At 44.4% G+C, this 24,369-nt stretch overlaps 1 protein-coding gene across 1 annotated transcript in view; it reads left to right on the top strand.

Annotated features, from left to right (window-relative positions):
* ACOXL (acyl-CoA oxidase like) overlaps positions 1-24,369 on the top strand; it is a 288,665-nt gene that overhangs the window by 255,058 nt on the left and 9,238 nt on the right. Inside the window, exon 17 of the mRNA XM_074333923.1 lies at positions 14,038-14,139. Coding sequence (XP_074190024.1) covers positions 14,038-14,139 — 102 coding nt within the window. The remainder of the gene's footprint in view (positions 1-14,037; positions 14,140-24,369) is intronic.

Raw genomic sequence — 24,369 nt, 5'->3', positions numbered from 1 at the left:
CCACAAGCTGCAGCCCCAGGGCAGGCCCCACGGCCCGAGGCCTCTGCTGGAGACACCATGTGATGCTCAAGGCCATCCGTCTGTGTGTGGGACCCAGTATCACGCCTGAGATCCAAGATCCGGGCCGCCCTGTCTTGAATCTGTGCTGCCTAAACTGCAGACTTCAGCAGAGCTGTCACAGCCGTACAGTGACAATGCCCCAGCCCGTGGCGATGGCAGAGGAGCGACTGTCTGGGGCGGGTCTGAGAGCAGCTCTGCATCTGCTGTCTGCCCAGCTGGCACGTGCAGGGCCCGTTGGGTCGGAGCTGGTGGGCCCAGTGCCAGGTGCTGAGATCCAGGTGGAGGCAAGCTGCAGACAGCCCCCAGGAAGTCCCTGCAGACTGTGGAGCAGGGCTGGGGTGCTGCCAGAAGCTTCCAGAGCATTCCTGACCAGCCGCCATGGAAATGCTGCCCCAAGCGCAGGGGACGCTGGGTAGATGTGGGCAGCAGGGGCCCAGGCCTTGCTCCCCCCAGGTCCCCTCCCCACCAGTCTGGCCGGACCGAGTCCTTTCTCTGTTTCACGATGTCCTAGGAAATTGGACACACTTGAGTCCTCCTTGAAACCAAAAGTCCCCAGTGAACAATGTGTCACAGCCCTTCAGTTCTCCAAGTTTATGACATACAACTTCTTCTAAGAAGCAGGTATTTCCTCCTAGCCGCATGGAATCCCACCTGTTAGAATCCTGCTTGTTTTTCACAAGAAAAAGGCAGCTTTACCCCAGCCTGGGAATAGCTGAGTTTGAGGAGAAAAGGTTTTCTTCCCATGACTGCTCCACTGGTTCACCTCCCCTAGAAGTTTTAGAAAAACCCCACAGGCTGATTATCTAGCATTCCTTAAATTGTCACTGTCACAAAGACTCTTTCCGCTTCACAGGTCCTACTGTCCCCCTCAGCACCCACTCCCTCTGAGTAGCTGGGCCCAGAACGGGCCTGCATACCCTCATGGGGGTTCTGGTTCTGCTGTAGAGGAGGCCTCGGCTCCTTCAGCCTGATGGACCCAGCGCCGAAGCAGGGCATTGCAGGGGACTGTCCCCTCTCACAGTGGCTGGCAGTGGCAGTTTGCGCCTGTCAAGTGGGCGAGGTGGGTTTTCCCCTCTTTCCTGCACTCTAAGTGCTCTTTCTTCCTTTTCTCACCATGTGTGGGTGGTAGCCAGTTCAAGCCCCAAACCTAGCAGCCCGTACTTAGTTACAAGCACCGCCCCTCCTGGGATGGGAGGACTGTGATGTCCCATTTCCGCAGGTGGCCCTTTTCATACCCACAGACCCCATCGTGGGCCCCTACCTTGCCTGTCAGTGTCCTGGGCCCCTGAGCAGCAGGCAGGAGCCGACATCCTGTGTGTGCACTGTGCGTGCCCATAGCCACCTCTCAGCCATCTGGGGCTGGTCATGGGATCGGCCTCCCACACAGAAGAAGAGGGTCCTCATCTTGGGTGTGACTGCGTTTCTAAACCAGTCAGGACGAGTAGTGCCGTCCCATTTGTGGGTTCCATCGCTCAGCTCAGGAAGGTGGCAGGTCCGTGGTGGTCAAGTGCCGTCCCTGCCCCCGTTCTTTTCCTGCCACCTTCTCTGCTCCTTGCAAGCTAGAGCCCCACAGAGAGCAGTGAGCATGTGCTGGCAGTGCCCCTGAGATGAATCATCCCATACATGTTTACTGAGCGCCTATTATGTACCAGGCAATGTTTGTCTAGTACTTGGCTCATTTGAAGAACATCTTCCAATTTTTTTACTCTTAACAAGGGAAAAGAGCTACGAGTGACTTAGAAATCAAGTTTCACACCTAGTCTTCTAGCACCAAATGGTTTTCTCTCATTCCTGTATCTCTGTGCCATTGGGACCCTAGAATGCCTGCCTCCCTTCATTCTGGTACTCTCCTCACAAGTTCCAAGCCTGTGCTAAGGCTGTGCAGGGCTCATCTCAAATCAGCCCCCCAAAATCTCCATGACAGTTATCCCCCTCAATGAAATGTAGTTTGTGGAAAGGAATTGTTGGTGCATAGGACTGACTTTTTTTTTTTTTTAAGATTTTATTGGGGAAGGGGAACAGGACTTTATTGGGGAACAGTGTGTACTTCCAGGCCTTTTTTTCCAAGTCAAATTGTTGTCCTTTCAATCTTAGTTATGGAGGGTGCCGTTCAGCTTCAAGTTGTCCTTTTAGTCTTAGTTGTGGAGGGCACAGCTCAGCTCCAGGTCCAGTTGCCATTGCTAGTTGCAGGGGGCACAGCCCACCATCCCTTGCGGGAGTCAAACCGCCAACCTTGTGGTTGGGAGGACGCGCTCCAACCAACTGAGCCATCCAGGAGCTCAGCGACAGCTCAGCTCAAGGTGCCATGTTCAATTTTAGTTGTAGGGGTACTGCCCACCATCCCTTGCGGGACTTGAGGAGTTGAACCAGCAACCTTGTGGTTGAGAGCCCACTGGCCCATGTGGGAATCGAACTGGCAGCCTTCGGAGTTAGGAGCATGGAGCTCTAACTGACTGAGCCACCGGGCCAGCCCCCAGGACTGACTTTTTAAGTCAAAGAAATAAATACTTAATGGTAGAATTTTAGGTTCCATCGTAAGTCAACAGAAGGGTTATTTTGGTGGCTGTCTGCTCGTATGTGCCACAGTGCCTCTTCAGAAACACTGATGAGTGCCTACTCTGTGCCAGGCCTTGTGCCAGGCCCTGGGTGCTAATGTCAGTAAACCCTGCCCTCATCCTCAGGCAGCTCCCTGACTAGTAGGTAAGACAGTTACTTCACTGCACCGCAGTAAGCAAGCACGCCACAGTGGGCTAGGTACTGAGATGGGGAATCAGGGTTGCTAACGGAGCACTCACCTGGATGCCTTACTCAACATGGGTTTACGGCAGCCTTGCCAGAGGAAATGGCATTTGAGTGAAGTTTCTAAGTCTTTGCAGGAAACAAAATTAGCCAATTGTGTGGGCTGCACTGTGCTTACCGGTGGGTCATCGTGAGAAGCTATGTTCCATTTATAGCATGTTTCAGGTGCACTGGTGCGTGCCCTGAGAGCTGGCGGCCAAGGCAGGACATACAGACAATTGTCTCTCTAGGGGTGGGGTCCCAGAGCTTCCCTTCTTGCTGTGCTGTGCACAGTTCCCCAGCACGCTATAGCTATCTTGCAATGAGAGCATTCCACTTTCCCTCCCTTGGAAGCTTGGAAGACTTCCTTGACTTCTCGAGGTTAACGTCAAAGCATGTCTGAGAGGAAGCCAGCAGAAGCCATCATCAGCTAATAGTTGGTCTAGAATTGTTGTGCAAGTGTGGTCCCCAGTCCAGGGGCCAGGGACAGCGAGTGAGATGGGTGGTGGGGATCAGGAAGAGAAAGGCAGAAGGATTCCTGCTCTGCTCTTTGAGAGTCCGAACTTCATCCATGACCTTCACAAAGCTCTCCTGTCAGGGGAACTGGACCAAACTCCATCAGGCGCAAGCTCTATCTGTGTCTGGTCACCTGTGCACACAGTCACACGAATGGATGTCAGGACTTGTGAGAACATTACAGCTGCACTGGCCTTGACACGTCCTCATCAAGCATCTGAATGAGTATCTAAGTGGAGAACCCAGTGGGGAGTGGAAATCCCAGTGTTCAGACAATAGTGAGCCTCCCAGAGCATGGAGGCACACGCTGTGGAGTGCCCAGCCCTGCAGGCCTGGCACAGGTCACGTGGAGAGGCTCCCTCCCCAAACTCTGCCTGCTCTTTCCTCTGCACACAGCTCTAGGGAGCAGATTTCATTTCAGGCTGTTCTAGAAGACAGGGCAGAGCAGGAGAGGAAATTAGTTGAGATGAATAAGAAAATTAGAAGGATTTGGTGAAAGCCATGTGTGGGAAACTGAGCGCAATCCGTGGCCCTAAGGGGCTGATGTTAATGGGAGAAGAGAGGAAGGCCTGGCTGTCAAGATGCTGATGTGCCCAGGAGACTTTTCTTGAGTGACTTACCTGGAATTGGAGAAATTCTAGCTGGGAGTTTCAGTGACATGAATCCAGGCTACCAGATATTACCGAGTGGTGGAGGGATAGCAGATTCCCCTACACACAGTAAGGGTACGTGAGCACTGAGGTCACGTGGGAACTATGCTGGATGGGGCTGACCAAGGCCACTCAGCACTCACACTCAGGCAGCTCCCTGCCCACAGCCAGCCACACCTGTGCCCAGATTGAGAACTGGAAATGGTTTTCCACCCTTTTACTTTATATATACACATATGTATGTGATTTTGTAGATAGCACATAGATGGTTCACGTTTTTTAAATCCACTCTGCCAATCTCTGTCTTTAATTGTTGCATGTAGAACATTTACATTTAATGTAATTATTGATACACTAAGACTTAAGACTTCCATTTTATTTTTGTTTTCTGTTTGTTCTCTCTGTTTTTCATTTCTGTTTTCCTTGCCTTTCTGTGAAAGCAAAAGTGGCATAATACACACACACACACACACACGATAAAGTAGACTTGTTAAATGTTCACACAGCAAATATCAGAGCTATAAAATATGTGAAGCAAAAACTGATAGAACTGAAAGTAAACACAAATACATAATTATAGTTGGAGATTTCAACACCCCTCTCTCAGCAATTGATAGAACAATGAGACAGAAAACTAGAACATATAGAAAAACTCAACACCGTTGACAAAGAGGATCTAATAGACATTTATAAGACACTCCACCCAACAACAGTAGATTACATTACTTTCAAGTGTTCATGGAACATAAACCAAGATAGACTCAACTTGAACACAAAGTAAATCTCAAAAATTTCTCGTTTCAAAGGAAATTTAAAAAATGCATTGAATTGGATGAAAATAAAAGTGCGATATTTCAAATTTGTGGAACACAGCTAAAACAGCACTGAAAGAGGAATTTATAGCTTACATTAAATAGGGGAGAAAGTCTTAAATCAATAACCCCACCTCAAGAGCTTAAAAAAATGATGAGCAAAATAAACCCAAGAAAGCAGAAAGAAGGAAATAGTAAATACAAGCGCAAGAATCAGTACAATTAAAAACAAACAAACAAAAAAAATGGAGAAAAACAGTGAAGAAAAGAGTTGGATCTTTGAAAAGATCAATAAAATTGACAACCCACTCACAAGACTAACAAAGAGAAGACAAAAATTGCTAATATTAGGAATGAAACAGATGATGTCAGTACATACCCTGCAGATATCAAAATGATAAGGGACTACTACGAAAACTCTACACACACAAATTTGACAACTTATATGAAATGGACTAATCCGTTAAAAACACAAATTACCATACTCAACATGAAATACATCATTTGAATAGCCCTATAACTATTAAGAAAATTGAATTTGTAATTTTAAATTCTATTAAAAAAACTACAGCCTCCAGAATTCACTGGAGAATTCTATTAAACATTTAAAGAATTAACTACAATTCTATACAATCACTTCCAGAAAGTGCAAGAGGAAGAAGTGCTTACCATTAATTTTATGATGCTAGTTTTCCCCTAATACCACATTGGAGATAGAACAAAAAGTGAAAGTTACAGACCACCTTTCCTTATGAATATAGACACAAAAGTTTTAGGAAATTAAATTCAGCAATATATAAAAAAATTATACACCATGATCAAGTGTGATTTACTCCAAGGATGCAAGAGTTGTTCAATATTCAAAAATCAATTATCCATATTAATTATCTAGAGGGGAAAAAAACACATGATTATGTCAATTAATGCAGAAAAAGCATTTGACAAAATTTAACACCAATTCATAACAACTCTTAGACAAATAGGAAGAGACTGGAACTTCCTTAACTTTATACAAAAATCTTACAGCTAACAGCATGCATAGTGGTGAAAGAATGAATGTTTTCCCCTAAAATCAGAAATAAGGCAAGAATGTTTGGTCTCATCATTCTTATTCAACATAATACTAGAAGTTCTAGCCAGTGCAATCAAGCAAGAAATGGAAATAAAAGGCATATCCTTTCAGATCCGAAAGGAAGAAATAAAACAGTTCCTATTTATAGATGGAATGATTGTTTATTTAGAAAATCCCAAGGAATCTACAAAACAAACAACAAACTAACAAGCAAAAAACCCTCCTAGAACTACGAAATTAGTTCAGCAAGGTCATAAGATACAAGATCAACATACAAAACTTAACTGAATTTCTATATACTAGCCTGGACAGAAAAAAAAATTTTTTAATTAATTTCTCTATACACTTGGAAAGAAAAAAATTAAATTAACATCATGTACAATTTCTCAAAAACAAATGCTTAGGTATGTATACATCTAACAAAACATGTATAGGACTTGTATGCTTAAAATTATTATAGAAAATGCTAATCCTCAACAAAATACTAGCAAGCCAAATTCAGCATATTGAAAGGATTATACACCATGACCAAGTAGGTTTTATTCCTAGAATGCGAGGATAGGTCAACAAACAAAAATTGGTCAATATTATATACCACATTAATAGAATGAAGGGGAAGAAAAACACATGATCATCTCAATTGATGCAGAAACAGCATTTGACAAAATTCAGCACCATTACTCATGTTAAAAACAACAACAACAACAATAACAACAACAACAACAAAAACCACTCAGCAAACTAGGAATAGAAGAAAACTACATCAGAATAATAAATGCCATATATGAAAACCCCACTACTAACATTACACTCAATGGTGAAATAATGAAAGTTTTCCCTGTATCAGAAACAAAACTTTCACCACTTTTATTCAATATAGTATTAGAAGTTATAGCCACTTTATTTAATATAGTATTAGAAGGTATAGCCAGAGTAATTAGGCAAGAAAAAGAAATAAAAGGCATCCAAACTGGAAAGGAAGAGGTAAAGTTCTCTCTATTCACAGATGATGTGATCTTATATATAAAGACTCTAAAACTTACATACACACACACTTAACTAATAAACTGGTTAATTCAAATTATAGGATACAAAAATCAACATGCAGAAATCAGTTGCATTTTTATACACTGATGATGAACAATCCAAAAAGGAAATTAAGAAGACAATTCCAGGAGCACCCAGTTAGCTCAGTTGGTTAGAGTGCGGTGCTCTTAACAACAATGTTGCCGGTTCGATCTCCACATGGGCACTGTGAGCTGCACCCTCCACAACTAGATTGAAACAACTACTTGACTTGGAGCTGATGGGTCCTGGAAAAACACAAATAAATAAAAGTTAAAAAAAGGAAAGAAAACAAGTCCATTTACAATAGCATTAAAAACAATAACATACTTAGAAATGAACTTAACCAAGGAGGTGAAAGACTTGTACCCTGAAAACTATACAATGCTGCTGAAAGAAATTAAAGAAGACATAAATAAATGGAAAGAAATTATGTGTTCATGGATTGAAAGACAATGTTTTTAAGATGTCCATATTACCTAAAGCAATCTACAGTTTCAATGTAATCTCTTTCAAAATACCAATGACTTTTTTCTTTTTTCAGAAATAGATAAATCCATCCTAAAATTCATATGGAATCTCAAGGGTCCCTGAATAGCCAAAACAATCTTGAAAAAAAGAAGAAAAGTTGGAGGTCTCATACTTTCTGATTTGATTTATTACAAAGCTAAAGTGATCAAGACAGTGTGGTAGTGGCATAAAGACAGACGTATAAACTGATGGCATAGAATCCAGAGCCCAGAAATAAACGCTTGCATATGTGGGCAATGAGTTTGGACAAGGGCACCAAGGTCAGTCATTCAATGGTGCTTTGCATCAAACGGTGCTGGGAAAACTGGATCTCCACCTGCAAAAGAATGACGTTGGACCCTTACCTAAAATGATATAAAAAATTTAACTCACAATAGACCAAAGACTTACATATAAGAGCTAAAACTACAAAACTTTTAGAAGAAGACATGGGGGGAATCCTCATGACATTGGTTTCCAATGAGTTCTTAATATGACATCAAAAGCACAGGCAACAACAAAAACAAACACATTGGAATTCATCAAAATTTAAAACTTTTGTGCATCAAATGATACCATTAAAAAGGCAACCCTCAGAATGAGAGAAAATATTGACCCATCACAAATCTGATAAGAGATTAACATCCAGAATATATAGAGAACTCCTAAAACTCAACAACAAAAACAAAAAACCAGGTTCAAAAATAGGCAAAGAACTTAAATAAATATTTCTCCAAAGAAGATCTACAAATGGCCAATAAGCACATGAAAATATGCTCAACATCACTCATCATTAGAGAAATGCAGATCAAAACCACAAGGAAATAGCACTTCACACCCATTGGGATGACTGCTATCAAAAAACAAAAAAACAAAAAAACAACAACCAGCAAGTGTTGGAGAGGATGTGGAGAAACTGGAACTTGGAATGCTGTTGGTGGGAATGGGAAATGATGTAGCCACTGTGGTGAACAGAAGGCTGATTCCTGAAAAAATTAAACATAGAATTACCATGTGATACAGCAACCCCACTGCTGGGAATATATCCCAAAGAATGAAAGCAGGAAGTCAAACAGTTATCTGCAGACCCATGTTCATAGCAGCACTATTCACAATTTCCCAAACGTGGAAGCAACCCAAGTGTCCATTGACGGATGAATGGATAAACAAAATGTGGTGTACATGTACAATGAAATATTATTCAACCTTAAAAAGGAAGAAAATTCTGACACATGCTACAGCATGGATGAACCTTGAAGACATTATGCTAAGTGACATAAGCCAGTCACAAAAGGACAAATACTCTACGACTCCACTTATATGAAGTATGCAGAGTTATCAAATTCATAGAGACAGAAATTAGAATGGGTGTGCCAGGGACCTGGGAAAGGGGAGAATGGGAAGTTAGTGAATGGGTACAGAGTTTAATTTTTGCAAGATGAGGAAAGTTCTGGAGATGGCTGGTGGTGATGGTTGCAAAGCCAAAGGCAGGTGGGAACTTGGGAGTGGTAGGAAGTTGGGGTCGATTCTGGGTTAAAACAAGTCAGAGAGACAACCTAGCACTAGCAGAATGGTTCCTAACAAGCTGCCTAGGCTGCCTGCATAAAGTGGGTTGTGCTCAGAGCAAGTCTGCTGAGTGGATTGTGTAAGGAGGGAAGAGCCTGTCTCTGCCTGCAAAGCTGTGCTTTCTGAACGCCCTCCCGCGGGACATGGGCTGACCAATGCCCTGCAACACCAGCAGACAGAAGGTGGGTTTGCCAGAGTACGGGATCGCAGGAAAGCTTGGGTTCTGCAACCAGCTGTCATCCCCAGATAGAAGGGAAAGCGTTTCCCTGTTGGTCTGCCCTCAGGATTCAGAAGCAGCGAGCTCTGGTCTCCCCTCCCTCCTGTGCATCCAGCAGGCTTCTAAAGGATGTCTCAGGCTACCTCCTGCAGAGCTCCCTTCGGTCTCCTTTTCGACTTGCTGAACTTTTGTTTTCTGCAGATGAATTTTCTGCATGTTTTATTTCCTGACATCTGGGGAGGCCAGGATCTATGAGTAGGTATGTCTAGGCTTTTCCAATGTGGCATAAAATAGGACGTGCCTTGGGTCTGGCCATCTCTGTGGCCCATCCCTGCCGCCTACCATGCCCTCCACTTTGATCTGCCATGACACCAGCACGAGCCCCACCATCACTTCGCTGGGATACTCAGCCCCCATGAAAAGAGGTTCCTCTGCCACAGGATGTGGCATGAAGACCCCTCAGTGTCCAAGCTCTGGTCATCTTCATCCTGACTGTCCCTTCCGAGAGCACTCAGAGCCACCAGAAAGAGCCAGCTGCCACGCCTGTCACCTTTCTCAAGAAGAGAGGCTTTTAAGGAGCCTAAAGAAATATTGAGCAGGTTGGGGAAAAAAAAAAAATTAACATCTCAGGCAGTTTGGAAGGAAAAAAGACCGACCCGAACGCCCGAATGACTTCCTTGGGTGAACAAAGAAAAGGACACTATACTTGTCCAGTGAAGCATAAATAAGAGTTCCTCACCTGTGGAAGGTGATGAGCTCACACCTGGAGGAGACTGGGCAGGTGAGTTATATGCATTAGGGATGGGCAGCGTGCCTGTCTGGTCCTATTTTTCATTGCTTTCCTACTGCAAGAGATGCCCTTAGAAATTGCACAGCCAATGCTTTTTGCTAATGTTGGCAGAATTTCCTTAAACTAAGAGATGATGCCACTGCCCATCAATTTTCCCAGGCAGTAATGCAGATCCCACGGGGCTAACGTCTGAGGCCGAAGGCAGAGCACTTCATCACAGTGAGAGAACTGGGTTGTTGCTGGGGAAGCTGTTCCGATATCACGCTGGTCTTCCCCTGCATTAATAAGCTTTGTTCATCTTGTCTGACACTAGAGGTCCAACTCGGTCCTTTTGCTTCCGTTCCTTGCTTATTATGCAGCCTGGACCACGTATGGGCTGCCTACTTGTCATAAATCGCTGGCAACGTCCCTTTTGTCTGTTCTTGGTCCCAGTGGGCTTCTGCTCCTGGGAACCCAGGCCTCTGAGCAACTCAGTCCCACAAAGGCACCTTGATCTCTGATGCCGGCTGGGCACTATAGGCATTCCAGAGTGCACGAGCCACAGGTCCTTCCTTCCTGAGCACACGGTGGCCAGAGAGAAGGTCACGTGGACACATAATTACACCAAGAGGCAGAACATGTCACAGGGAGAAACGCACGCTGCATTGGGAAGCCAGGAAGGTTAGGGGCAACTTTCAGTGGGAGATGAGGGAGCGGTTCCGTGGACAAGGTTTCAATTCCAGGAACCCTGAGGGAATGTAACCATTTCAGCTGGAATTTGCTAGGACCAAAAAGGTGGAGTGTGGACACAGCAAGACGATACATTTTCATTGTTACACAGCAAAATGACCTCGTGTAGGTGTCTACAGTTCTATGAATTTTTGCACATGAATAGGATCCTGTAACCACCACCCCAGTCAAGATACAGAACAATTTGACCATCCTAAAATTGTTCCTTAGAACCATCCTCTCCCCCTTCCAGGAATCCCTGGCAACCAGTAACTTGTCCATCACTATAGCTTTGTCTTTTTGAGAATGTTTACAAATGGGTTCATACAGTAAGGAATCTTTGGATGTTAACAGCCTCTACTCGCGTCTTTGAGATCTGGCCACGTTGTCGCACACACCAGCAGCGATTCCTCCTCACGCTGAGGAGTGCTCCCTGCGGTGAGCGGGCCACATCTGTTTATCCCCTCACCACTGAAGGAGAGTCAGGTGGTTTCCAGTTTATGGTGATTGTGAGGACAGCTGCTATACATATGCACACACAGGTTATTGTATTATGGAAACATAAGTTTTCTTTCTCTAGGGTGTTTCTCAGCTGGCACTGTTGGCATTTTGGCCCAGCTACTTCATTATTGGGCTGCCTTGTGGTTTGTAGGGTGTTTTTAGCTATATCCCTGGCCTCTGCTTACTAGATGCCCACAGAATTCTCCCAGTCACGACAAACCAGACGCCTGCAGACATTGCTAGTGTCTGTTGAGGGACACAAATCCACAACTGAGAACCACTGCTCTGGGGTAAATGCCTATGAGTGAATTTACTGTGTCACATGGTAAATGTGAGTTTAACCTTATCAGAAACTCTACATTCCCAGTGTCTGAGAGATCCAGTATCCTCACCAATACTTGGTGCTGTCAGTATTTTTTATTTTTTGCTCTTCCAAGAGGGATGTAGGAAGGGTGTCTCATCATGGTTTTAATTTGCGTTTCCCTAATGGCTACCGATATTGAAACATCTTTTCACATGCTTCTTTGCCATCTGTATATGCTCTGTAATGAATGAAGTCTGTTAAATCTTTTGCCCATTGTAAATTGCATAAGCCTGGTTACAGCCAGCAGTTGGGAACAAAGCCTGGAAATGGTATCAGTGGTCAGGGGCTCCTTGGGAGCTCTGTGGGGTCAAGTGGGCTTGGGCTTGAGTCAGATGGACTGTAAAAGCCAGATGACCGTTTGTCCCTAATGTTTGAGATGGGATTGTGCAGGACATCCTCTCCCTGTCTCTCCAGCTCTACTCTCCACCCTTCTCTACCCTGCTCTGGGCCCAGGAAGTTGACTCACATACTTGCATCAGTGGAATCCTTGCCCTCTGGATCCAGTTGGATTCTGAACAAGAAGCTCCAGCTAGAAATTGGAGAGGGGAGGAGAGTGAGGTGTGATCTCCCTGCCCCCTGCCTGCCTTCCTGTGGGATCACCTTGGGTTTCTGTGTTCCTGGGCTGAAGGTCACAGCTGTCTTAAACTGTCCCTGTCTACACAGCTCTCTTCCAGGTCCAGGGGCCACTCCCTGCCCCTCATTCCAAACCTAGAGGTGGTAGCAGGTGCAGAGTCGCTAGCTCTGCATGGCTCTCCAACACCGTAATAAAATAATTACTAAGCTCTTCTGGAATCATCCCAATGTGAATGTGCCATCCATTCCTTGGTTGGACCTTGGCGGATACAGGAGTCTGTATTGAGCAGAAGGTGAACTAGATGATTTTTAAGGGAAGAAAAGCTTACTTGTACTTGTGTGGCTCTGGATTCCTTGTCATTGACCTTTCTGTTGTATATCCCAGAGGAATGAGGATTAGCTTTCTGCACCTAGGAATCCACAGTAAAGATTTTTGTAGGAAGTTCATCAGAGACTTGTGATTCAGTTTCACCATGTACTCTCACTGTGTTACTTTTATCCGATGCCTGTTTGCAGGATGTGCTGCGGTCTTACAGCGGCTCTCACCAGGTCTGCAGGGTCAGCTCACATCTTTCATGCTAACACCTTTGTTATAGAAAAGAGCCAAAGGACCCTTACGTTGGCCAAGCAACTGCTGCCCAGAACTTGGGCAAGGTCAGAAATGGGCTGTAATTAATCTTAAATATACTTCGTAGACAAGCTGCTAACCGACACTGTGACCCTTTCGGGGAAGACTGAAGAGTTCAGGGTCTTCATAATGATGCTTTTTCCAGGATGTCCCAGAACCTCGGGAAAGGAAAGAAGTGCCTGAATTGTCTGCATGATTACAAGCTGTGTAATTTCTGAGTCTGGGGACCCACAGAGGACATAGGGTCTTTCTTCTGATGTGGCGACCATCTCCATGTGACTCTGAATAAGAGGAATTTGTTGCAGTGGCCTGGGTTGACCTTGAGATCACCTTACTTCTACAGAGTCATTATCTTTTAGAGATACACAGTGACATGTGGAAATGCGCGTGCATGAAATGACACGTATGACTGAGCTGTGCTTCACGATAACACAGAGGGCAACAGGGGGGAGTAGAAACAAAACAAGACTGGCCACGAGGTGATGGCCTTTGAAGCCTTGGAGGTACATTATACCATCCCCTCTACTTTTGTGTCATTTCGGAATTATTAACTATTAAATGCTAAATGGATACTTAGTTTCTGAGTTACTGGTTGATCCAGGAAAACTCCTGTAGTATTGCCTGATGCCACTGAGGAGGTCACAAAGGAGTTCGGTGTGTAGCTTTCAGAGCTGTCATAGGAAAAACATGTTAAAACAAAATGTAAATGAGATACTATTTTTATGAAAGTTTAATGAAAACGTGCTCAAATGTTTGCCTGCCTTTTCATTCATGAAACTATCTTCTAAATGCACTTTCCGAATATTACCATCTTGAACTGAGAAGGAAAGCAAAGAGAAATACTAATTTATGTTTTCAAATACCTTATGGGTGGACTTTGCTTTTAAATAACCCGTCGGGGTGTGGGGAACTAAGTGAGGTTACAGATGAAACAAGACTGGCCATGAGTTACTATGTGCTGAATTGGGAGGATGGAGACATGGGGAGTTGGCTGTGCTTTTCTTCTACTTGTATATATGTTTTCAATTTTCCATAGGAAGATTTAAAAAAATAAAACACATACTGCAAGTCCAAAATGGGACCAAACTGTGATGTACAACATCACAGAAGTATCAGCTTTTATGATTGTGTGGACTGTAACAACGTGCTTTCTCCTTCACCCCCGTAGAGTCTGCATTTTCTAATATGTTGCGATGTGTCTGTGTCTCTCCTCTCCCCCACCCTTAGTTTTGTCTGCTGTATGGAACCAAACTGGTGTTCGAGGAGCGAGCCTGGTATCTGGAACATAAATATTTGACTCCTGAGGCCAGCACGAGGATGAGGACTCAGGTAAGTGGTCTGATGTGCAGAAGGAACTTTTGTGGACGAGCTGTCAGCGCTTGGCTTTCTTAGAAAACAGGCCTGCCAATCTTTTTTCAGTTTCCACCCATAGGTTTTTATGCCTCTGAGACTTACATATGTGTTTTCGTTGCCTGGAATGATCATATTACACGTCAGAGTTTAAGTGACAAAGAAATGATTCACTGTGCGTGAACTTTCTGACATGAGAAGAAGAGGAGGGAATCAAAAGTGTTTTCCTTGTCTTGGCAAAAAAAGAAAAAAAGTGTCAAGTGATTTTCATTTTCCTACTTCTTACCAAAACCTATTAAGTCATTCTTCACATTAAAAAAAAAGACTTGTGGTATTTTTATGTCAGTGGTAGCAACAGGAATTCAATGACAGTCATAGGGCACCTGAAAATGACGGTGGGTCCTGTGAATCGCCACCAAAATGCTGCTCTATAGAGAGAGACTGTAAAATGGCATAATCATCTGTGACGCTCTGAGGACACCCTCTCGGCCTCTGAGAGGCTGACACACAGCGCTGTACACTCAGCCTCTGCACTCAAGGGAGCTCAGTGTCTTTGGGGACACAAAACTGACTTCCAAAACACAAAGGACAACATGAGGGAGCAGACCTGGGCCACAAGAATAAGCTCAGAGCTCACAGGACAGATGTCACTTAGGAGTGAATGTGATTCTTGTACTAGACCTTGAAGGGGGACAATTCAAAGAGGAGGTGGTGGTTCCGTTGAGAAGGGGGCGATGCAGCTGAGCCCTCAGACAGTGTTGGTGACATGAGCAGAATCATAGAAATGGGAACACGTAGGACATACACACTAAATAACTGAAGTCTAGTGACAGAAAAACCTGAGGGGTCTGCAGGAGCTAGGCAATCACGGGCCCTCAGGAACCTTGAAGAATCTTTTTCCTTTTCAAGAGAACAGAGACTAATGAAAAGGGTATGTAAAGATGTCCAGTTATTTATGCTACATAATAAATGACCCCCAAAATTAGTAGCTTAAAGCACAAACCATTTATTATTTCACATGATTCTGCGGTCTGGACAGGCTCAGCCAGATGGCTTTTCTGCTCCATGTGGGGTCGGCGGGGTCTGTGTGCTCAGGATGGCATCTTCACTCTCATGGCGGTCTCCTCAGCTGGGGCAGCAGGCACAGCTGGGGCTGCTGGGCCACTGTCCTCTGTGTGGCCTAGCATGGGCTTCCTCACAGCATGGTAGGCTCATGGTGGCCAAATGTTTCCCACGATGGCTGGCATCCACGGAGAAAGTGGGAGATGCCAGTCATTGTAAAGGCTGGGCCCAGAAAGGTCAGCTGCATTCCGTCAGCCAGAGGAAGTCACCAGGCCAGCACAGACTCTGGCTGCAGGGAGAGCTCACCTGTCACTGTGAGGAACAGCATGGACATCTAGGGAAGGAAAGAATCGTTGGCAGCTATCTTTGGAGAACACCCTCCACAAAGAGAATGCCCACTTTGGAAAGAGGACAGAATACTTCTTAATATTAAAAAAAAAAAAAAAAAAAAGACACAAGGGAAGACCTTAAATCCATGAGACCATATTTCAGTGATATTGAATTAGATAAGTAATACATCAGAAGAATGATGAGTAAAAGAAACCAGCTTTTACGTAAAGCATTGTAGTGCTTTTGTATTCTTAGAGCGCAACATGCTTTCTACACGTTTCATTTCTGGATCTTCATAGTCGCCTGGGAGGAGAGCAAGGAGCAGCCAGCCACTTGGGAACAAGCTTCCTCTGTGGGGCTAATCTGGGCTGCTCAGGCCTGTGTGACATCCTGAGGCCTCCTTCTGCAGACTGAGCAGCCAGCCATGAGCACTCCCCCTCCTCTGGCCATTCCTGGAATTCCTAGAAGAGGGTCATGTAGCTGGCACAGATGCTTCCTTTCCCATTTTACCACACCCCTTTGCAAGAATCTCAAGGTTTCAGAAATATTATTAGCAGCTTCTCTTCACTAAAATGCCTGGGACCCTGGGTCAATCAGAGGTGCTAAATAGGAGTGCGCTTGTGAAGGGGTGAAAAGGTGCCAGGATGACTTATATTACTGAAACTGGATGCTTTCACATGGTAATGCTTCAAGTTCACTAATTCTTTCTTTAGGTGCATGTAATGTGCTTCTTAGTTCATCCCATAATAATTTTTAAATCCCACTTGTTAAGATTTTTATTAAAAAAATTTTTTTTGGTTTTCTTTTTCATATCATCCATGTCACTTTTCAGTTTTCTGTTCCCCAAAGATATGTTCAATTTTGTCTTTAATTTCTTTATGCATTGAAGCATAGTTGTTTTATAGTCTGTAGCTAATAATTCCAGTATTATAAGTCTTTACAGGTCTACTGTTTTCCATTGCTCCTGCTATGTGTCTAGTTAATCTTTTAATGTGTGCTAGTCATTGTTATTGAAAAATGATTTGTAAGATGTATATAAAGGCCAAATGGAAGGCACCTTGTCCTTCCCCTTGCAAAGCATCTGAAGATGCTGTCAGTTTGAGACACACCTTAGACTAAATTCAAGGCTTGAGGTTTCATGGAAGACGAGGAGAGTGCCCCAGGGTTATAGCTGTTTGGCATCCAGATTATTGTCTGGTAGATTTCTTGCCTAGTGCTGGCCCTGGTTTTGACTATCCTCACTCCCTACCCCACCTCAACCTTCATGAGGCTCTCAAAATGAAAATTCAGATTTGCTGGAAACAGCAAACGCCTTCAGGGCAAATGCAATCTTCTTACTTGTTTATTTCTCTTGGTTCCCATTTTTCTATCATTTTTGATGTTATTGTTTTGTCAGGTCACTGATGCTTTGAAGATGTAAAAAAAAAAAAAAAAAATCTAGCCCTCTAATATCAGAAACAGAAAGTTCCTTCAATATTGTCCCTCCAGACCCCACAACAACCCTTTGAGTGATTTTCATTATCCTTACACATGAATGAGGAAATAGACCCAACAGGATGGAGTAACTTGCCCAAAGTAACACAGCTAGTAAAAACCTATACCTCTCTAACACTGAATATTTCACTTACTTGGATAAAAAGCACCATCAGTCAGTAACAACAAGCACACCCAGTGCCCAGTTCTTGGTTTCTCATACCGTTTTCCAGTAAAAGGAACCAGGGTCCTTGGAGAAATGACTGATTCTAGGGCTGGGACAATGAATATCTAAGATGAACCTGGAGCATCTTATAGAACCAGGAAGTCAGAAAGTGCTCAAAATAAACAAACAAGCAACAACAACAACAAAAAACCCACAACAGTTATGAGGGCATGTCAAGGGGACACTGGAAGGAGTAACTGAAAGAAGGAATTCTAATGGCCAAAGCCAGAATGATTTGAGCAAGAAGATAAATAACGTAGTATTGAATTATAACCCCAAGTATAAAATAAACACAAGTCCTTAATGATATAAATAAATGATTAAGTAGGTAAATAAATAGAGTGATGGAGACAAGTCTGTCTTACAGAAGAATTCCAAATAATAGATGTAGATACGCCCCCTTCAGCAGCTCAAGCTCAAGTCCCCTTCCCTTGGGTGTGGGTTGGACTTGGTGACCTCCTTGTATTTTAAAGAATAGAGTATGGAAAGGGAAGATAGTCACTTCACAGTGGACAAATCTGGTCGATCCCATTGTCACCAAGTGATTAAGGTTAATATCATCAGTAATAAGTCATGTTGATCGGGTCCGATGTGTTGAGAACAGCACTTCACTCTTCCTCAAAACCCACAGCCCAGTCCACTCATGAGAAAAAATGTCAGACAAAACCAAACTGAGGGATGGTCTACATAATCCCTGGCCTCAAACTGTCAATGAATGAAAGATAAGGAAAGGCTGAGGGCCCACTGCAAACCTAAGGACAGCAGGGTGACGTGGTGACTGAATGCAATGTGGTGTCCTGGGTTGAGTCCTGGAACAGAAATAGGACATTACCAGATAAACTGGGAAAATCTGAATGGTCTGTAGTTTGTTAACATGAATGTACCAACATTGGCTTCTTAGGTTTTACAACAGATCATAGGTAAATAAGATGTTGACATTAGGAGAAACTGGGTGAAGGCAAATGAGAGCTTTCTGTTGGAACTTTTCTGTAAATCTCAAAGTATTCAAAAAAAAAGAAATTTATTTAAAAAAAATAAAAAGTCAGAATCCGAAAATAGCTATCAGCCTGGGCTGATTCTAGACAATAAAATGTTTTGGAACGCCAAGCAGTTATGTACAGTCCAATGACAGTTAGCAATGCACATATTTACACTTAAAAAACATCTCGTTTCATTCTCAAAGAGCTCTTCAAGGACAGTGAGGCCGAGTAATCCCCATGCAACAAATGAGTAAAAGTAAGAAAGAGGGAAGTTACACGACTGCCCAGGATTCTAGCTGAGCCCAGAAACCAGAACTAATCCCAGATGGAGGTGGATTCAGAGAAGGCAGCTCCATTTGTGGCCCTACCTGTCTGCATGGGTCCTGGCGTGCGGAAGGCCTGGGTTCCAAAGCTTCACGAAGGCCCACCTGCCATCCCAGAGTGGGTGAAACCATCCCACGTATCCAGGAAGCAGCGGGAGTGCCCAGTGGTCCAACTGAGGCCCACAAGAGAGGGGCTTGGGCTGGGTTTTGTTTCTTTTTTCAATTCAAGCCAATCCCCCAGAGCCAGCCCTTCTTTCTTGGCTGTGATAACTAACTCTTTTGTCTGAACTTCAGTGTTGACAGAGCTGGTCCACACTGAGTACCCTGTGTGTGAATAGCTGCTAATCCACTTTGTGGAGTTGGAAGCTGCTGATTTCTGAGTGCTGGAGGTGGGGCTCCTGTGCTCCGGTTCCCGCCGTTTTCCTGTCCCCAGGCCTGGATTGTCCTCGCTGGAGGATCCTGGTTCCAAGGCGGTCTGGTGGCGGTGCCCCCTCCCCACCCCCTCCATCATACCAGCTCTGCCCTTCCCATTAAGACCTTTGCAGGGCCGTACAGAACAATTGCGTGCTTTGTTCCTGGAAAATTGAGTGTCCAGGCATTATCCTGTTTCACTCTTCATTAACCTGGACATTTGTGTTTATTTGACTTTAGGTAATTACCAGCATTAGGGAGTAATAATCAACTGAGGCTCTTTTGAGGGAGGAAAGCCTTTCAAAATAACCTAACAGTTAACAATTGTGCATCTCCACGAAAATCAACTTTGTTTTGCTTTAAAAAAAGACGAAACAAGTATTGCAGCTTCTTAAAATGGCATATTTTAATGCCAGTGAATATTTGCCCCAAGTCCTCTACTGTATTTCACACCAGCTCTTAAAGTAAACTTAAATTTTAAATAGAGTAGCCTCATTTTTTCTCGTCGGCGTGCTTGCTTCCTGAATTCCTGGGCACAGCTGTCCGGCTCTGTCAGCGCCCATCTTGCGACAGTGGCTCCTGGCGACGTGTAGAGAAGCAGCAAATTCATGTGGACGTGTGGTCAGCTCACACTAAGAACTCAGCACAGAAGGGAGCTTTTCAGTCTATATGTTGAAAGAACCACAGCCCAGCTGTGGGTTGTAGATCAAAAAAGACCCTCTTCAGTGTGGTAGAAATAATACTTAGCGAAATCCTGAATCAGGTTCTACTTCCTGCCCAGAACCCAAATAATGGAACTGCGTGAGAAGGCAGCTTGTAAAGGTCCTGCAGGGAGGGGAGGTGGGGGCTGTGTGAGCCAGCCAGCAGCAACCGGGAGGGCTCACCGCTCCTCCTCCCTCGGGTGGTGGGACTGCCCGTAAGAGTAACAGTGTTAAAAAAAGGAAAACTCACTCAGGAGGAGAGAAAATGAGCACGGATCACGACCACATCCAAGCTGTCTTGACATCCCTCTGATATGTGGTCACTTTAAACCCACACCTGTTATCCCTTCCCCCACACGTTGTCCTGTGGTTTGTGTCATAGTGACCTGTCAGTTTCTTCCTGAGTGCTGTTTCTGTTGGAGCAGCAGGTGACGGCTGTGTCATCCCCCTGAGTTGTGCCCCCCATGCCTCTGAGGCTGGGTTCATGTCAGTGTGAAGCCAGGTCCGCCAGCGCAACCCAAGGTCTGTTTGCACCCTTGCCGGCAAGAGGGCACCTAGAAAGGGACAGTCCCTTTTCTCCCTGAGTGGGGGCCGCTCAGGGACCCAGCTGCCGCCAGGAGGCCATGGGAGCCTGTCAATGGCAAGTGACTTTGTCTCGTAGGCTGTATCTGTTGAAATCTAAAATAACCACTAAGGTTTGGGTTTTGCTGTCAGTTGTCAGTCAAATGGTGGAGTCATTGAGGGGAACGCGGGCAAGCCCACTGTGGGGTGGGCCGTGCAAGCAGCCATGGCCCCTGACACAGTGGTTTATTCTTAGGAAATATGGCTTGGAGTAAGGATGTGCAGAAGTGTGGAGACTCCAGACCCCAAAAGCCAGGACACTAGTTGGCTGCCTCAAATTTAGAAGGTGAATTACACTCATTTACTATTTCAAACTAAGTGTAGAATATAAGTGCAGTCATTGCCTTTGGGGTGGAAGAAACACAACAGGGGGAGCGGAGGGAAGCATTCCAAGCCGGAAAGGTGGTGCTGGGACGTTAGCCTCTTCTCCTCACATCTTCACTTCAGGAACACACAGCCCATACCTGTACCCGTGAGGCTTTGGAACGGGGCCCTTCACTTCCCGCAGGGGCAACGATGGCTGTTTCCCATGCTGAGGGAAGTGGACACTCTGATTTCCCAACCTTCTAGCTCCCTTCCCCCAACCACCTGGACGGTGGCAGCTTAGCAGACATTCAGATGCCGAAATCAAAAGGCACGTGAACTAATGTTTTGGGCACAGGATGTTGACAACACTCAGTGCACTGGGGAAGAGACGTGGGGTTTCTCGTCCCTTGGCCTCGCCTACTACCCACACACACTTGCTAGTTTTGTCTCTGTAAGGAATTCGAGAAAAGAGCCTCCACCCCCGCCCCCACCCCGGTCTGGCTTGGCTACGAGCAAGTGGTGACATTGTGAGAACGTGGCTGTGTCCTGCAGGCTGAGTGGGCAAGCTGCTGTGAGGTGCAAGCATAGGCACCCTCCCATGGGGGTGGGGGGTGGGGCAGGGCAGACATCTGCTCGCTCGTCCAGGGACAGGAGGCTAGGAGTATTACTGAAAAGACATTGCAATGGAGTGGTCACCCAGGGGACGCAGCTGAGTGGAATTTTAAAATCTTTGATTTGAAAGCACCCCCAGAAGTGGGTTCCTCCTCCTGTCACTTCTGTGGGACCCCTCCCATACCTCCAGGAGACAGCAGGCACCATCTGGAATATGAATGTACCCTGGTCCACCTTCTCTTCCCTGAGCCAGGGACCCACCAGAGGCAGGAAAGGATCAGTACAGACAGATTGTCGCCCTTGGAGGGGGGATCGCTTCTCCCTTCCCCCCTTCTCCCCTGCTCTCAGTGTCGTAAAATACATGATTGAACCTATAAATGCAGGCCATTCAAGTGAGGTTAAGAAAATACAAGTGGGGCTTGGTTTCTTCAGTTTGATCAGTAAAAGAGACCCGAAGGTCACCACCCCTCCAGTGCTGGTTTCCGCGTGGCAGCCACCTGGTCGACCCCTGGGCTTTGCCCCATAGTGCGGCTTTGTGTACATGGGGCACGCACCCACTCACTCAAGGATAACTCTCATTCCAAGCTCAGGAGAGAGCGCCTGCTGTGCTGAGCTCCAGCCCCGTTCTCCTGGCAGCTGTTCTGCCCTGGGGCATCCTCCACAAGAGTCTGGAGTTCGTCCCCTTCTCCAGGACGCTTGGTGAGAATTTCCCACTGGTGGCATTTGTTCCTAAGAGTAGCTGTGTTACATACACAACCACAACCTCTCAGGTGATGAAATTCAGCTATGTCCAAGCAGACAGGTCAGACTCGAGTCACAGTTAAGGGCAAGGTGGGTTTTATTATGATTCCATAATAATAAAATTTAAGTGAATTGTGGAGGTTGAAGCAGAAACGATCCATACTCCATCCGTTTTGGTAGAAATTAATATTCTAGCTAGAAATCAAATTTTTTATGTACACAAAATGTGTTTGTAGTTGCTTTTCTTTTTTCTGATGGTAAGTCACCCTGTTCCTTTGGAGAGAATCACAGAGCCATGTGCGGTTGTAAGAAACAGAGACTTTGTATCCCTTTTTCACCTCCTTTTACCTACCGCTTTTCTCCGGTGGTAGCATCTGCACAGCTGTAGCAGGACGTCACTGCAGCATTTCCCGGTGGACACAGTGGGCACAGAGATTCTTCATCACCACAGGCGTCCTCTTGTGGCTCTTTATATAGCCACACCCTTCCCCGCCCCCACCTCCCCTTTAATCCTTAGCAGCCTCTAATGTAGGCTTTATTTGTGTAATTTTGTCATTTCAAGAATGTTATGTAAAGGGGATCACACAATACGCAACTCTGGGGACTGGCTTTTTCCACTCAGCAGAATTTTGGGGGGATTTTCCCAGCTTGTTTCACAGTCTGTTTCTTTTTCATTGCTGAGTAGTGCCACAGTTTAGCCATTCACTCATTATAAGACATCTGGTTTTCTTCCAGTTTTTGACTATTAGGAATAAAGCTGTTATAAACACTCATGTGCAGGAATTTCTCTAGACTGAATATCCAGAAATATCATTGCTGGGTCATATGGTGGGTGCATGTTGAAACTGCCAAACCATTTCTCAGAGTGGTGTACCATTTTACACCCCACCAGCATTTGGTGGTGTCACTATTTTCTGTGTTAGCCGCTCTGATAGGTATGTAGTAATATTTCACTGTGGTTTTAATTTTCGTTTCCCTAATTGCTAGTAATGTTGACCATCTTTTCACATGTTTGTGTGCCATCTATGTGTTCTCATTGGTGAAATATCTGTTCATTTTTGCCCATGTTGTAATTGGATTGTTCTTTTAATGTTGAATATTTAGAGTTCTTCGTATACTCTAGATATTAGTCCTTTGTGACTACAGAGTTTGCAAATATTTTCCCCCAGGCTGTAGCCAGTCCTTTCATCCTCTCAATACAGTGCTTTAGAGAGTGAAAGTTCTTAGCTTTGATGAAGTCCAGTTTATCAATCCAAATTTTTTGTCATGTAGAGGATGTTTTATATCAAATTTGGGAGTATTTCAACCATTACGTCTCCTAGAATTTTGTTTTTTATTTGCTCTGACTTCTGGAATTCCAACTGCATGGAAGTAAGGTTGCCAATGGAATCTCACAGGGCCTGACGCTCTTTTCGTTTTTCTTTTTTCTCTCTGCCCCACTTAAAATAATCTCTACTTTTCTGTTTTCAAGTTCACTGATCTTTGTTCTACAATGTCCATTCTGCTGTTAAATCCATCAGTGAATTTTTATCTCAAATATTCCATTTTTCAGTTCTAGAATTTTCCTTTCATTTTTTTTAGAGGTTATGTTTATCTCATGAATTATCCCATTTTAATCCATTATAGTCCTTTTTTTTTCTTACAAATTCTTGAATACATTGCTAATAATGGTTTTAAAATCCTTATCTATTAATTCTAATAGCTGGTCATCTGTAAGTCTGCTTTTCCGATTGTGCTTTCCCCATTGTGGTGACACTTTTGGGTGACATTTTCCTGCTTTGCTGATATCATAAGTTTTTATTGTACTCCAGACATTGTGCATAACAGATTTTATTTTGTTTTGTTTATTACATTCTCTTTTGTCTGTGGTTAGGGTGAGGGGCTGAGAGTTAAGATTCCACCCGAGTCAAATTGACTGGAGATTGCTTTAATTAGACTGAGCTCAGGGCACTAAGCTCAGCCCCACCCCCACTCCCATTCTGCTTTTCTGGTCCTCTCAGCAGTTGAACTGGGAAGATGTTGGACTAGAGTCTCAGAAATCTTTGGTTCATCTTTGGGTTCAACGTCTGGTTATTATCATGGGAACAAGGTTCTCTCAAACCTTTCTACATCCTAACTACAAGTAGAAGTCCTTTCAAATTTTGAAATCATTTGGGTCCATGAAATTCAAAATGGCTGGATGCAGTGACGCAGAATTTCTCCAGAATAACTTTGGACTCTTACTGTATATTTAGTTCTGGCATATGTGGGGCTTCTGCTTCTTCTGTACAAAATCTGTTATGCACAATGTCTGGAAAAAAAAAAAGAAAATAAATTGACTGAAAATGATCCCTTCTTGGGTATTTTCATATTTCTTTGAGTCTGTACTTACAAGACTGAACTACCAGTTGATGAAAAGACCATATTCTTTTGTATGAAAAGAT

The sequence above is a fragment of the Rhinolophus sinicus genome, linkage group LG05 (assembly GCF_036562045.2).
Source record: "Rhinolophus sinicus isolate RSC01 linkage group LG05, ASM3656204v1, whole genome shotgun sequence".
NCBI lineage: Eukaryota > Metazoa > Chordata > Mammalia > Chiroptera > Rhinolophidae > Rhinolophus > Rhinolophus sinicus.
This window is presented reverse-complemented; position numbering and strand designations above follow the sequence as displayed.